Source organism: Primulina tabacum, unplaced genomic scaffold (assembly GCF_025594145.1).
Source record: "Primulina tabacum isolate GXHZ01 unplaced genomic scaffold, ASM2559414v2 Contig867, whole genome shotgun sequence".
NCBI lineage: Eukaryota > Viridiplantae > Streptophyta > Magnoliopsida > Lamiales > Gesneriaceae > Primulina > Primulina tabacum.
Window position 1 is genome coordinate 1 of NW_027459958.1, and position 16,762 is coordinate 16,762.

Consider the following 16,762-nt stretch of genomic DNA (forward strand, 5'->3'; position numbering starts at 1 on the left):
GTCACTTAAATGAAACGATAATACACACGAGGCATAACTTAACTTGATGATTGGTTGGTATTCATGTCATATTTTCTTCGTTTGAAGTCTACATTACACGTCAATATTTTGTGTTCATTTTTCTAGCGTGTTGGGCAATCTTATCTCCTTTTCTTTTCTTCATACCTCCCATGTATCTATTGTAATAATCGTGTGTAAAAACGGACAAATCTCTATACACCAGGTCAAATTAGAAATCTCGTATCGCTTACATTTAATTATACACTATCGTCTAAAACCTTAATTAGTTCATTTGAGATTCATGCATATTAGATAATTCAACATCGTAGAATGTGCACCAGACCATCCTAAATCGTGTATGTCTAAAAATCTTTACCATTTCACATTGCTAGCTATCAACTTGATGAATATAAGAAATCCAGACCATCCTGAATTTTCTGTGTGGCTAAGCTATTCTCGTCAAGTGTAGGGTAACACAACCTTTTACCAAACTTTTGACTCTTTTAAAGTGCCACATACATGACGTCCCAAAACATTCGAGATCTTGCTCATTTCTCACAACGAAACAAGACTTTTAGAGCTTCTGAAGCTGCTCCACTTACCTCAACAAATCTCGATCTAAAAGTTAGCCATGACTCCTCAAGTTAGTCTACATTCATCTTCGCAAGCCAAGCAGCAGGAAGCACATTAATATTCCTCGACGTAATCAAGAAGGCGATATAATTTTCTTCCATCTTTTGTCACGAACTTCTCTTTTAGGAAGTAAATCCACTCTCCTGAATCTGAAATTAAACCTAATTCCTGTAATGAAATAAAACTGGCCAATATCAGGACTGTGTGGACTACAAATTTCACAGTTACAAATTGCAATCAGAATCATCGTTACGAATTGCATTTCTTGAAAGAAACTTCAGTATCTCATCAATTATTATCACCTGCAATAGAGATGCACTACGTGAGACGAGGAAACAGATTATTGAATTTTAACAAGAAAAGGAAGCCGTAAGCTCATTTGTATGGATTCATATAGTAACAGTGGCAAATCATTTACGTGCATGTATATACACAACAGTATCGCCCCTGTGCATGTTTGCGTGAAAGAAATTATGAGTTTTGTGATGTTGGACTTGACTCTTGAGAGTTTTTAAGTTCGAAGAAAACTAGAAATACTCTTAGGTACTAAAAAAGCGACTGATTTTCACTGAGGTTGTTCAATGCATTGAACATCTCGACAACCACAATACAATCATTGAAACAGTTGACGCATGCCAGATCACTAAACAAGGTGCAAGGACAATCAATTTGCCCTTGTTGAGCAACTGTCGAAATTTATCTGGGTGGATACATAAAGATATTAGTCAGTTATTGCTGAAAAATAAGAAACGGAAAAACTATATTTGTCCCAAACTGTGACAATTATGCTATCAACAGAACACACAAATCAACTACAAAGTTTATAGTCACAATAATAAATCTTTCAATGTAGCTGGTCGATCCATTTCAATCTAGCGAAGCAGTAAGTTAGAAAACCATTTATTTTTTTCAAATTCACGAAGGAAAGATTGGCGACTAACGGAATGCCTTGTCCTCAGAGCAATTAATCCAGCGGATCGGCACGTTATGATTATAGCAGGATTTATATAATAATTAATAAGGTGAAAAAGTCGGAATCACCATTTATTTTTTTCAAATTATAAAAGAGGTAATGAATAATAATAAAAATAAATACACGGAAAGTGAAACTGCTAAACGGCAATATCTCCAGCTTCACCAGCTTGTTTTATTTAAAAAAGTAATCATTCATTATTAAAAATAAAAATAATAATTCACTTGAGTTGTTATTTATCGATAACAAATATATATATTTTGCAAAATTTCTTGTAGATTAGAGTCCACTTTGACGAGATCCGAATAGACGATCGAATCAAACTCGACCCATTGTTTACCGAATTCCCTAAAAACCTACAAAATATTCTCCTCCACACTGTCGCCACCTCTCTGTGACGCTTCCTTCAAATCATTGGGAATCAGTAAGATTCACGAAGAACACAGCTCAATATCCCAACACAGAGATGCTTAAAGTTCATCGGAGCAGTTCAGTGGAGTGGAATCCATCCCCTGTCGTTGCCCTAGCCACCAGCGCAGACGGCTCTCAGGTCGCCGCCGCTCGCGCTGACAGCTCTCTAGAGATTTGGCTGGTATCCCCAGGCTCCGTTGGTTGGCATTGTCAGCTTGTACGTCACACCACTCTTTTTTGATGAATTAAAGATTTTTATGGCTTGGAAAAATGGTGAAATTAATTTTTTTTCCTGTGTAGACGATACATGGGGACCCTAATTCGAGAGTTTCATCTCTGGTGTGGTGTCGTTCCGAGCCGACAGGTGCATCTCTGGGTCGGCTGTTCTCGTCCAGCATAGATGGTTCTATTTCCGAATGGGATCTGTTTGATTTAAGACAAAAGGTGAACCTTACACATGGAAATTAAATGATGTGTTAAATACATTTCCGTGTGTACATCATTTCAACGTACGTGAATGGAGGATGGAAAATTTTCAGCCATTATGATCTGAAGAACTAAACGTGAATGAGAATTTACGTCAGTAGTCGGAGTTGGAGAGGGTAGCTAGAATTAACGTCGTTCTGCCGTAGCCTTTGTTAAGCTGCGAATTCATTGGTCGAACGCATTTGCATGTAAAATAGTGCAAAACTGGAATCTTGTTGATGCAAATACATCTGAAATGATTTTTGGAACTCGATAAATTATTTTAACACCATCCCAACATTTTTATGGATTTTTTTTTTATCAAGTTCATGTATTCAAAACTTTGAATATGCTATTGACTGTCTATGTGTCGTCTGTGCTTGACTACAGATGGTTTTGGATTCAATTGGGATCTCGATATGGCAAATTGCTGCCGAACCATGCTATGATCTGCTATTCGGCGTCAACCAGGAAATCAATCCTCGTGAAATGGTCATACTAGTTTCAACTCAATAGTTGCCCGATGAAGAGGAGAGTGTTGAAAGTGAAGATGACAATGACGACGAGATGCTATTGAGCATCACGAGGATAGTGATGCTAAGAATACCCTTCTAGCAGCTGCTTGTGATGATGGCTGTGTGCGAGTTTATAGTGTTTCAGGTGCAGAGAAACTTACTTACAACAGGACACTGCCTAGGGTCCGTGGTGAGACAGCTTCCCTATTTTGTTATTATCTATTTTTTATCCTTGTTTTTGGTGGGCAAATAAACCTGACAGTCCTACTTTATTTCACCATTTCTTGCAGGACCACATTAAGTTGTGGCATGGAGTCCTGACGCCAGCAGGATTTATTCAGGGAGTAGTGATGGGTATGTGGTACTGTTACTCGTTGTATTATGTTGATAAAGCAGCATGTGGGTATTTGTATTTACAATAAAGATGGACAGTTTTAAAATGCCTTTAATGCATTAAAGTTCGTACAGTTTCTCAGATTTGCTTTTTTAATCATTTCATAAGGTGTTGGGATGCTAAGCTTGGCTCATGAGATTTACAGAATAACTGTTGCAATTGGAGGTCCTGGGAGTGGAAGTGATCTTTGCATATGGTCTTTACTTGCATTGAGGTATATGTCTATTCATGTACATCATTCTGCTATGCATGTTCAATATTTGAATGTTCTTTCTGTAAGATTATTTTTCCAATAATATTGTTGGTTTTAGATGTGGAACCATCGTCAGTGCGGATAGTTCTGGTAGTGTGCATTCTGGGACAGTCAATTTGGGACCTTTTGCAGGCACATACTTATCATAAGGGTGACGTAAATGCCTTAGCCGCAACTCCTAACCATAACAGAGTATTTTCTACTGGTTCAGATGGTCAGGTACATTCTGATCTGATTTTTTTGGTCTGGTTATTTTTTGCCACATGCCTCGTTGAGCTTTCCACTGTATCATTCTCTGTCATTGTTGAAGTGCTGTTGCCACCAGATCATGGCTCTTTCATAAAAACTAACAATGAATTTACATGGTTGAGTCTGGTTAGTATGATTGATTGTGGTTAATTATGATTGGAATAAAATTAATTGCCATCACTTTATTTACCCGGGTTTCTTTGATGGGTGACCACCACATTTTCTCTTTGCTCTGATGGTTTAGGTGCTCACAAGATCTTTGGTTCTTCAGAGATGGTTGTATATATTTGATAATCTGAAACAATACTTCTGAATTACTTCATTATCTTAGCTATTCCAACTGTGATTTTTATGAGGCACCTTATGATGCGCAAAACATATTTTATGTGTCCTTTTTTGTGATATGTTGTAACCAAGCTGGAATGTGAACCTGCTGTTTTTTGTAGGTCATACTTTATAAAGTTTCCAATGGCGCTGTTGGTTCTTGTGATGGAAACTCCGACACTGTAAAAAAATGGACATATATTCGAGGTGTAAGGGCTCATACACATGATGTAAAGGCGTTGACTGTAGCAGTACCTATAAACCATGATGGTAGGTTTGTGCTTTGAGTGATTTTGATAATTTCAACTTTTTTGACTTTGTGGTTGAATGCGCATTTCTTTTTCCTCTATATTCTGCATCTATCAAATCAAATGGATCTCGTTTCATCAGCAGATATACCTCCTGAGGAGAAGGTTAAAGGCCAAGAGGCAAGGAAAGCCCCTTGATTTCAGTTATCATGAGTGGGCCCATTTGGGTGTGCCCATGCTTATCTCAGCTGGTGATGACACTAAACTATTCGCATACTCTGCTATGAAGTTTGACAAGTTTTCTCCCCATGATATATGCCCTGCGCCACAGAGAATGCCCATGCAGCTAGTGATGAAAACTGTTTTCAATCAGACGTCGTTGCTTTTGATCCAGGCTGCTCACTGGTTAGACATTTACTGTGTGCATTTGAAAAATGGTTATGTCTCCGACATCAGCCCTGCACCGTCTGGTGGGCTTGCAAATACAGATTTAGTGGCAAGAGTTAAATCTAAAGCTTCTCGGAAGATCACATGCAGTACAATTTCCTCATCAGGCACATCATTTGCCTACTCCGACCATGTGAAACCTAATTTATTTGAATTGAGAAGAAGTAAATCTGGCAGGAGATTGTGGACAGTAAATAAAAGGCAGCTTCCTCTGAAAATACCATTTGCCCATTGCATGATTTTTAGTTCTGATTCTTCACGTTTGTTATTATCTGGGCGAGATAGAAGGATATATGTTAGTGTTTCCTTTCTGTTTTTTTGGTCTTACTTGCTGTGATATTCTCATGTTGTCTTTTTTCCTGTCTGTCAGACCCATGAGGACGTTGTTCCGAATGGATGTTTGATATATATTATTTAATTTATTTCACTCAGCCAATGATGAAATTAAGTTTATCACTTGATACCACAATTGGAGGCATCTATATCACCTTCTTGATTTGAGGTAGCTAGTCTTCCATGTATTAGATAATACCATGGCATCTTGGATGTTCAAAAGTGGCACATCATTGTATGCTGTTAGTGAAGCGCATTGTATATGTTTTTAGAAAAGTTAGAATGTCACTGCCTTCAGGAATAAACGTTCTACTTGGATGTTAAGTTCGGAAAACAAAATGGTTCCTTTGAAAGGACTTTCCCGTTTTGACTTATCGGGACTCAGTAGCCACCAGCTGTAATTATCTGAGTGTGCTATTGTGCATTGGTCTTTTTGGAGATTCGGTGCTAAACGGCCTTGTCCTGTCCTTATGTAATGTTGATGTTAATCATTAGGCAGCTGTTTCCCATTTTTTGGCATTCTTAAAAAAAAATATAATTGACTGTATCATGTGCTTGTTATTTGTTAAACACATATTTTGGCATGCTTGTTTATCCTTTTTTTATGTAACTTCCAAAACTATATTTTGAACAATAGATGAAACTCGTTAAGATTTTTTTAAAAATGATGCTAAGCTTAGATAATCACATTGGTTTGTCTGGTCAAATGTGATGATGCGTTCTTTTGTCTAACCAAAAGTGATTGGGACGATAATAATTCACGGAAGTGTCTGTTGGTAATTGATGTAGATTAAGGCCCTTAGATTTTTGTAGCTGTTTGTTTTTTTTATTTTATTTTGTTTGCTTCTTAATCTTTTTATCTTTGCAGGTTGTAAATGTGGGAAGTGCAGAGGTTGTTCATGTCTTACGCCTTGTTCCAGAGATGACGTTGAGGAATTGCCGCCTTGTGAACCTCCCATTACAAAAATGTTCACGAGTATTGATGATCGGTGGCTAGCTGCCATCAACTGCTTTGGAGATTTATATATTTTCAATCTTGAAACATTGAGGTACATGGGATCCCTTTTAGTACTCTTGTTAATATTTGTTTATTCAATATGTCCTGTTCTTGTAATCATAACTGCATGGGACAGATTTTTTAATAATCGGTGCCATACAACTGATCCAATCAGTGGCTACGTGGGAAATTTTTTTTATGATTAGTTTTTTTTTAAACCACAGGCAACACTGGTTCTTATCAAGATTGGATGGGGCCTCTGTTACTGCTGGTGGTTTTCCGCCTCAAAACAGTAACATTCTTATCATTTCCACCTCATCAAATCAAGTTTATGCATTGGACGTGGAGTCCAAACAATTGGGAGGATGGTCCATTCGTCATACATTTTCTCTACCCAGAAGATATCAGGAATTTCCTGGAGAAGTAATTGGTCTTTCTTTCCCGCCATCCTCTAGTTCTTCTGTTATTGTCTACAGTCCCAGGTGATTCAATTTTCTTTGATGGAAATGGTTTTATACATATTGCACACACATGCATTTGTTTTCTTACGCTAAATTCCTTATGCCTTTGTAATGTGACTGGATTCGACGGTCAATATGTATGTTCTTTTGTTTCTCCATTAGTTTAATTACAATCAGAAGATATTAACCTTCCACAGTAGCTACTGAAAAGGGTAATTTGTTGTCAGTAAAAAACTTGGGTGCTGTAGTGTAGAAGCTGCTAATAGACTTCATCTTGGGAGCCAGTATCTTTAAATTTCCTTGTAGATAAGATAAGTGTCGTGCAACTAGGTGAAAGCTTTAGTTGGAATTCCCTGTCCTTGAACAATACGATGACAGTGCTGTTTTTTAATTCAGAACTAATTCGTTATGATACTGTAGCTTATAGGTCTGCACTTAAATGGAACTGTTGTATCTTGAATGAATTTAAGATATTAATCGCAATAGAACCTCCCATTTTGCTGAAATATAGTTATTTCTATATGTACCCAATATTCCAATAGCAAAACTGATGTCTTTTGATGCACCAGGGCGATGTGCTTGATTGATTTTGGGTTGCCTGTTGATAGAGATGATGATGTTGAGTTTGCAAATGATCAAGGACTAACAAGAAAGCTACACAGCAATGGTGTTCTGAAACATAAGCGGAAAAAAGTTCACGAATTAGAAACGAAACATGGTGGTAGAAAGAATTTTGAATTTTGTGCTTTCAGGGATCCTGTTTTATTCGTTGAACATATTTCTAAAAATTCTCTCTTGGTCATAGACAAGCCGTGGATACAAGTTGTTAAGACTTTTGATGCCCAACCTGTTCACAGACATATTTTTGGGACATAATATACTCCATCCAGGTAGGTTTTTTTTGCACAAGAAGGTCACAAATGCTGCCTTCTGTCATTTTTGCTCTCTTTTTCTTCTTGTATTGTTTTTCTTGGTGGCGTTGGGAGGAGGCTGTGTACCATGTTGTGCAATGTATCTTGATAGTTATAATAACGACAGGAAGTTCAATATATTCACTGGTTCATTTTGTGCATTCTTACCATATTCTTTTATTATTTTATTCTTGCAGTATGGGTCCCCCCCCCCCCCCCCCCCCCCCAAGAAAAAAATAAAAAAAAATAAAAAAAATCGCCCTCATTTGCGTTTACCTGCTCTTTAAAACATGTGTTAGTGCCACATTAAATTGTGTAGATCAGGGACTAGCTACGGTGGGCCACGGAATGAATTGTTCGCAATGGGGTGAAAGCTTAACCCCTTTCCTTCCACCACTTATTGCTGTAATAAATATTTGATCTTTCTGAATTCCAATTTCTGTCTCCGACAATTCCTAGTTATCATTGCCGTTCCCGTCAATTATTCAACTTAAAGTTCAGCTCTCTCAGAATGTTTTACGAAAATGAAAATTTGAACTGCAGGTGAGAGAAGATTGATCAACGAACATAAAAAATTCCAAAAATTCGTACAAGAATATCTTCTTCATTAACCTTGACAGGATTGATATTATTTCAAACTGTAAATGTTAGCATGGATCGTACAACAATACATGTGAAGGCATGTACAAGTGCATGTTACATGTGCCGTGTGCGTGTATGGAATAGAATCGGAAAAATTATAAAGAAAGCAGCCCATTCAATAAAATTTATATAGTGAGAAATATATAAAATAAAAGTTTTTATCAAAAAAAATTAATTTTACAAAGTCTCCACACCAAAAAAAATCATTTGGCGATACATTTTTTCCTCCCTGAATTGTCCTTTCTAATTTAATGTAATATGCTTTAATACGACCATTGTTATGTTGGACACATTTTAAATCTTAATCATCTAAAATGTCATTAAATCCAATTACGAAAATCATCAACACTTTCATGTGAGTATATTAAGTTTTATAGTAAATTTCTTTATTTAATAATCAAATCTTTTAAATTCTGAAAATAATTTTTTTGTTGAGACATTTTATTTTTTGGGTGTTTGGATATACAATTTTGTAAACGAGTGGTTTTTTTTCCTGGTAATTATACCAATTATATATTTAGTCAATATCTCACCCCAAAAAAATCATAAAAAAGAATAATGGGGCATTAAAGAAGACAAATATTCTGCTTTGTATTTTTTGTGTTTGTTTATTTATTGTTGTAGTAGTTGTGCTCGCACATATTACACGTTTGTATTCTTATTAGATGCTACCCGGGCATTTTCTTTTCGATTTGACAAGATTTTCCACAACAATTGTACATATTATTATTATTTTTTTTTTTAAAAAAACGAACTCGATTAAAAAATTTCCTCTTTCCTAAATTCGTGCCTACATTATTTCGCTGTACGGTAATTTGTTTGATATCACTCCATTGTGATATTATTCTCAATTATTTGGGTACTATGAAGTGAGAGCTTGTTAGGACTAGGAACACAGCTGGGAGGCATTGTCTTTTTCCTAAAATTTGAGCAGTTGGGCTCTAATTTCTAAGGATGCAAGAACTTCAACACATATTTGGAAGAATCCAATCAAACCCAAATTCATTCAATATTCGCATCAATAATATTAATAAACAGATCATTGAATCAGTGTGTAGCTTTCCATGAGTTGTGATGTGGCGCCATAAAATAAGTAACTAAAAAATATTTATAAATATGTAAAACTTGTAAATCAAAACAAACCCTGCCCTACCAAAACCGTAAATTGTGACATTTCTGTTTTGGGGGGCCAAAAATTGAGTTAAGTGGCACCAATTTTACTGACTTCATCATGAGAATTGTCCCATTTAAGTTGGTAAAGCACACGTCAATAACTTCTTGGCTAGGCTGTCAATTCTTATAATAGAAAGGTTTTATTCTGTAATTATAAGCATTTGCTCTATAATTATCTATATATGTGGTCAGCCAGCCCACAAGTACTTGTAGTAGTAAATATTAATGTTGTTATGGATATGATATTATGTGGTCTGAGTTAGGGAAAAAGGAAAAAAAAATGATTCTACTATATATGTTGGCCATGCGTTTGTTCTTGGATGAGCGATAATTAATTCATATTCATAATTATGGGTTCTCGTATTGAAATAAAAACTCATAATTAAATTTAATTTTATAAATTTTCTTTTCTTTTTCATACCACTAACATTTGGGATGGATAGGGATAGGGTTTTTTTGCTTTTACATGAGCTTGAATTATATATCTCTCCTTAAGAGAAGAGGTTTATTTCACTTCATTATTTGTTCATGATCGCAATGAAGTCTTAAAAGATTGTTTTTCCTCCTTTTTTTTTGGGCGTTTATATTTGGCTAGGTTTATATTTCAGGCTTGTTCCCTACTGAACGGGCAGGAACAAATTAAATAGCAGGTAGAAATTAAAAATTTGTTACAATAAATAAATGAAGGAGATAAAATTATAAAGATCCTTAAAATTCAACTGACATTCCGTCAACATTGTTCTCTCCACTTCTTACTGCTTCTTTCTTCCAAGTAAAGTGCCTGACATGTTACAAAAAGGACGCAGTGTATATAAAAGATTATATATATTGTTACCTCCGATCCCAACCTTTAAAAATATTATTGACATCAAAGAATCGGTGAAAATTACGCACTTGATTTCCCTTTTGTAGAAGATTTGAAGAACCCCGTGTGCTTCTTCGTAATTGGTTCGCCCTGAATGATTTTTAGAAAACGATGAAAATAGTTATGACAGAAAATAAACTAGACTGTACGTGCCACATAAATAATATATAGTTCAGAAAAGTAACTTCTTAACAATAAATTTTCTATTCTAATCAAGAAAATGTTCCTAAACAACAAAGTGAAAAGTTATTACCTCGGCAGAAAATTCTTGCAAATGACCAGAAGGAGCCAGATTGTCCTGATATTCAATCCCAACATGGCAAAATTTCAAAAGGGCAGATAGAAAATTAGCAAAACACATTGTTTCGTCTATTTCTTGAACTTGCCTGCGCGAAATTTGGAAGTGGAGACGTGCAGTGTCATTCAGGCCAAAACTCTCTTGCTTTTTAACCCTCGTTAGCTCTTTTGCTATACTCTTATTCTGCTACTCTTTCTCTTATTTTCAGGCAGTGGAGATTCATCATATCCATGAAACAGCTGCAGATTCTTGCCACCTGCATAGTTTTCGTGTTCTTGGAACTGTGGAGGGCCTGATGATGCATCCGAAACCATGGATAAATCTTCATCTTCTTGGTCTGGATTCACATTTTAACCAAAACCCTGGTGTATTATCAGTGAAATTTGATGTTTGATCCAAGTACATAGTCCAACCTGATTCGCATCCACTGCTGCATTCAGAATTCGATACATTCATTGCTTCTTTTAAGTGAAGAAAACTGATATTTATTTGAGCTAGCTGTGCTTCTTCTTCTTCTTCTTTAATATGTATTTATAAGAAGAATTATATAAACACACATCCACATGTGAGACCAAATTAAATGAATCACACCCAAATCCTAGATTATTTTTGTCTTTGGCTCTGCCCTTTTGCTCTGACACTGTATTATCTAATTTGAAAAGAATTTGAAACTTGCCAGTTGTCTGGGTCACTGATGGGGTTTGGGGTGGCCTTTGACATTTTCTGGGAGGTAAGTTGTAACAGTACTGCTAAACTAAATTTTAGTAAATGTTAAAAACTGTTGATCGCTTTTTATATAGTTTTGTCTACCTATTGTAGGTTTTGTAAACCTATCATAGGTTAGCATAAATTTTCGCTTTGTTTGCTTTTTTTCGATTTTGATATTCTATTTTATCAAATTTAGTCTTAATTATTTTTTTTACAATTTTAGTTCTTTTCAATCAGGAGTGATGATGTATCATTACATACGTCAACTCTACATCAAAAAAACTAAAATTACAAAGAAAACAAATATATAAGACCAACAATGTAATTTCTTTTATACAAAATATATGTTTCTTTGTTTTTTATTGTGAAGATATTAAAAAAAATAGAAAGATTATAGTTTCATATTAATTCTCAAGCAACACCAAATATCTCATCAAATAAAAAAATATATTTACAGCATCTGAATGTTATCATCCTGGCAAGATTATTTTTAAAAAAAGGATATATTGATATTTTTGTTATTGACCACCGTAGAGTTAGCTTTTCCTAACTTTTTGACTTAATATATTAGATTAATACTTAAAATGACATTAATTAATTAAAGAGGAGGCTTAATTGGTATATATATATATTTTAGAAAGAAGCATTTTTCTTGTTTTGTTTACTATATTAATATACATTTCAAAGTCATAATCAAACACCAACAACAATTCATTTACCATATGTTTGTATTGTGTCAACTGTCAAAAAAATTGTGCGGTGTTAAATAGGTTAGTGGATTAATTATGCATCAGATATATATATCCAAATGACGTAATGTTTGGTATTACTGACATTTTCATATCAATACTCCGACAAAAAATAAATAAAATTGGCGAAAAAAAATGACGACGACGAAATTTTGTGATGAAAACAAAATATAATTACTTATAGGACCATTATCACAATGTGAAAAATTTATGGGACTAATTTTTGTAATTTATTTTTATATTATATTGATTGTCGATCGATTGTGGACCCCACTAGCGAGGAAAAATATCATATCTTACCAAATATACGTACATTTGTCTCGTATAAATTTAAAAATATGTACTTTTCAATTTCATATTTTTTATCACGTGTATGTAATGAGTGTCAGAATTTAGTTTGGCCCCTCAACTAAATAAGAATATATTATTGGCCCCTTTTTATGAAGAATGGGCAAACTGTTTACGAGCTTAAAGTAAAGGGGTGAGACTTGAGAGAGATATATATAATAAACCCGTCATCTTTCCACAACATTAAATGTTATATTGTTTATCGTAATAAGAAAATTTTGATCCCATTTTAAAAAATAATGAAAGTTATAGATGCATTGAAAATTTATAATGTAATTTTAAACGTTGCTAATACAATTGTTAGATTAATTTTTTTTGAAAAACATGAAACCACAACATTTTGATCACTTAATTGTTTAATATCTCTAGATTTTATTAATATATATATCCAATATTTAGTATTTTTATATTCTCTTAATTGAATATATATATATATATATATATATATATATATATATATAGTTGAATAAGCTACCCCGATGGTTACGTGTAACAAGGGCATAGTAAAACCAAACCGAGGGGAATATCGTGTTAGCCAACCAAATCCTTGATAGGTGTAGGCATGCATGCACCCCAATACCCACACGCGTTGCTGCATCTACCCTTTTCCTTAATGGTGCAACAAAATGCGAGCCACCGCTTGATTGGTAAACATCAACTCTTTCTTTCTTTTTTTAAACTAACCCGCCCCTTATATATTTAATTTATTACTCATCCGACTCAATAAAATTAAACAATTTTTTGTCCTACATGTCGAGTGATCGTAATAATAATTTATTGGTAGGATGAAATTAATATTTATTATGTTAAGAAGCCCCTCTTTTCCCTAAATTCATGTCAAAGTTCGAACCAAGAAAAAGGCAGTTCCTTAATTTTATTTGTTCACTTTCACACACAAGAAGTAGACAAGATTATGGGGTGTGATAATCAAGTGTAGTATTGAAATCCCACATGGGCTTATCTCTTCATTCTTAAACACGTACCCACCGTATACCTCCAAGTGTCGAGTTTACTTGATGTTGCCGCAATCTCATTCGCCGATATTCTTCTTAAAGTCCCCTCACACTATTCATACACTGCACACCCAATTCACACTCATCACAAGATTAATTTGATTTGGTCATTTTTGGATTAAAAAATGATTCAAACGATTAATCCTTATGCTTCTGCAAGAACTGCTGAAATCATGTCTAGGTATAGGCCTATCGCTCCAAAGCCTGAAGCCCCTTCAAGTAGTTCTATGGCTGAGAATAGTGATATTCAGACGGAAGTGAACAAGAGAATTCCGGCATGCCTCAGAGTATAAGAAAGTCTGCGTATTTGAGGGATGTGTGGGCTCATCTCCAAGCCCGGCCGACTCGGACGCGGAAGAGGGGCCGAAGTGCCGCCTTTCCGCCGCCACCTATGAAGAGATCGGAGGAGTGGTTTCCAGGGCATCTCTACTCCTTTTAAGATTACAAATTCACCCTCTAAAAACTTGGCCATGCATGGATTTTCTCTAGTGCCGATTAACTGCGGCCTGGACGCGGCCGTGACCACCTTGGCTGAGTCGGTGGCGCTTCCTATTCTCAACTACACCTCCTCGGACGAGACCCAGATCCCGGTTACTGGAATGAGGGAAAAGATCGGGTTTGCAGCAAAGGAATAGATTTGAACATGGAAGCCGACGAAGGTCCTAAAGAATTAGATTTCATGCCACAACTAAAACAGCCTGTGAAGTCAAATATCATCACACCTCAGCCAGTTCGACCCATCGGCTCCATCATCTTCGTGAAGAACATCGGCGATTATACAGGGCTGCACGCCGCCACTGTAAAGCTACCGGAGGAGGTGGAGAAGGATATCGAGGGGGATGCAGAACCGGCCATTATATCTGATTCTAACAATAGAGTAAGAGTCACAAATGCTGCATACAAGGAGATGGTAGGCCAGCCCGAATGCTTCTGGCTGGACTGTGTGGCGGCGTGCGGCGGCGGGTGCAAAAGAATTGGTGGCGAGGTTTTGCTTCAATTTTGTGGGGATTCAGAGGTGAAGATTATGTCGATGCATGGGTTTACAAGCCAAGTTGAGATTGTGTGGGAGCGTGAAGGGAAGAAGATCTGTATGGATGGTTTTTGTGATGTAGTGAAAGTAGGGTTGAGGAGAAAAACTGCAGGTTTTTATGGAGGTTCATACAAGTGAAGCTACATCCCAAAACTGGTTCGGATTTCGATATATTTGAAATTTTTATGTGTACATATGTATATATACTATATATATATGTATATATATATATGAAATACTCTTTTATGTAATTGCCCTTCTTGTATAAGATTTGTATATTAATATATAAAAGATTTAGTTATTAATATAATATTATATTATATATGTAGCGTTTGAATTAATCTTCGTCGTTTATATTGCTATGTCAATTTTTTAAATTTATTTCATGTATACAAGATGATCACGTGATCATCTCGTGTCAAAAATACACAGTACCACATGCTGTGTTTTCAACACAGAGAGATCCAAAATCCTTATTTATAGTATATATATATACATTTCATACAAATTTGTAATTCTAAATTACAATTAAGCATTTCATACAAAATTGGATTTATTTAATCCTCAAATCTGTTGTAGCTACGTTCGTCTCTATCTTGATCTTTAGTTATGCATATCTAATGTAATAGGGAAAACCAAAACAAACAGTTTGATGTTAAATTTCAGGTAGGTGTGTACAATCATTTGTTAATTTCTTTTAATTAAATATCTAAAAATACCGGGACGTACAGTATAATTTTTTCTATTTGACTAAAATTTGAAACTTTGCTAAATTTTGAGATAAATTGTGAATGATATTAAAAATTAGGTTTCTTTGTATTTATTTATACCTATAAGTGATTGATAAAAAAAAAAATATTCCATTTACATAAATGAAGATGAATAAAATTAAAAATTAGTTTAATAAATATATTTTTTAGTTTTTTTTAATATTTCTACACCACACACTCATAGATTAATTTAATAACGAATTTAAAATTTAAAGGATTTACGTATTTTAACATGAATTAAACATTATTATTCCTAAAAAACATCATAGGCGTCCCTTTGTCCTCATCTACATTGTCTTAAAGCGGCAATACTCCTGATACTGTATTTTTCTTAAATATTTATTATTTTTGTTTTTGGTGTGGTAATTTATTTGTATATTGGGTAAATTTAAACGCTATTGAACTCTGATACCAGCCTATAAATTTTTGTTCACACAAATACTATCTTGTTAAATAATAGTGACGATTATTATTTTTACCGAAACTTCGATAAAATTATTAGTGTGTACACACACACACACACTATATTATTAAGCTCCAAACAGCTTGTTCTGATCATAAACGATCCTCAAATCCTCTGAGAATATGGATTCAACTTACCAAAAAATGGATGAGAAAAATGAATCAATTTTAAAAGACCTAAACATGGCCTCAAGAAGAGCAGCTCCACTCCAATCCCTCTCTGGTGATACCCCATAAGGATCCGAATCGTCTTTAACCCGGTTTATTAAATGGGAAGCCCAGATCATAGCCAGCTTCCCGGGCATTCCATTTCTTCCCGGGTCATCATCATAGCCCGGGCTCTCATGCAAGCTCCCGGGAACTTTCTACTCGGGCTACCTCGAGAAGCGCACCATACTCGAGTGTATCGATATGGGCATTCTTATCTGTCAGAACTACATGGGTTTGGCGTGTCAGAGAAGCTATCAGAGGTAGGGTGGCTTGACAGAAAGTCAACATCAAAGGCTATGAGTGGTAGGTGTACACGAAAGTCGAAGTAATCATGATATTTCCTCCTATAAATAGCAGGTATGTTTCTCATTTAAAGGCGGGGGAAAAATCCGAGCATTGGCACTCACATATATTCGCACATATATCGCCATTTTCTCTCATCTTAAACCTGCTGACTTAAGCATCGGAGTGGCCACGCCGGACACCCCTCCGGCGCCCATTCACGAGTTTATTTTATTGTGTGCATGTCACGAACGAAATCATCAACTTTGCTCATTTTCCTAAACAACACTATAAATTATTGATTTGGTCCGTTGAAGCCCCGTACCCGGCTCACCCATTTTAACGGGATCACATCATTGGCGCCGTCTGTGGGAACTTGAGCTCAAGACGCAGATATGGTTTCCATTCAAAAGTAAGTCCGACCAACTCGACACACAGATCTTATACGTGGATTTCATATGGGCTCAAAGCTCAGCAGCTATCCCTGATTGGCATGAAGATCATTTACTATGCACTCAGTACATACAGCTATATTAGTCACCTAATTTAGCTCACCAAGAGAAGTTTCACTCTACCGGAAATGAATTCGGATTCAATA

General features: G+C 35.4%; 1 protein-coding gene, 1 long non-coding RNA gene and 1 pseudogene across 2 annotated transcripts; 2 read left to right on the forward strand and 1 right to left on the reverse strand.

Moving 5' to 3' along the window:
* Positions 1-1,978: 1,978 nt before the first annotated feature.
* On the forward strand, positions 1,979-7,754 carry LOC142535178 (WD repeat-containing protein PCN-like; annotated as a pseudogene).
* A 2,278-nt stretch (positions 7,755-10,032) lies between these two features.
* On the reverse strand, positions 10,033-10,694 carry LOC142535179 (uncharacterized). Its single transcript, XR_012817400.1, has 3 exons — positions 10,548-10,694; positions 10,324-10,384; positions 10,033-10,210 (listed from the first exon to the last, which is right to left on the reverse strand). It is a non-coding gene; the product is annotated as an uncharacterized LOC142535179 (long non-coding RNA).
* Positions 10,695-13,504: 2,810 nt separating this feature from the next.
* On the forward strand, positions 13,505-14,578 carry LOC142535175 (uncharacterized). Its single transcript, XM_075641712.1, has 3 exons — positions 13,505-13,629; positions 13,662-13,821; positions 13,990-14,578. Exons 1-3 carry the CDS (start codon positions 13,536-13,538, stop codon positions 14,576-14,578), a joined length of 843 nt encoding a protein of 280 aa, XP_075497827.1. The 5' UTR covers positions 13,505-13,535.
* Positions 14,579-16,762: the final 2,184 nt, after the last annotated feature.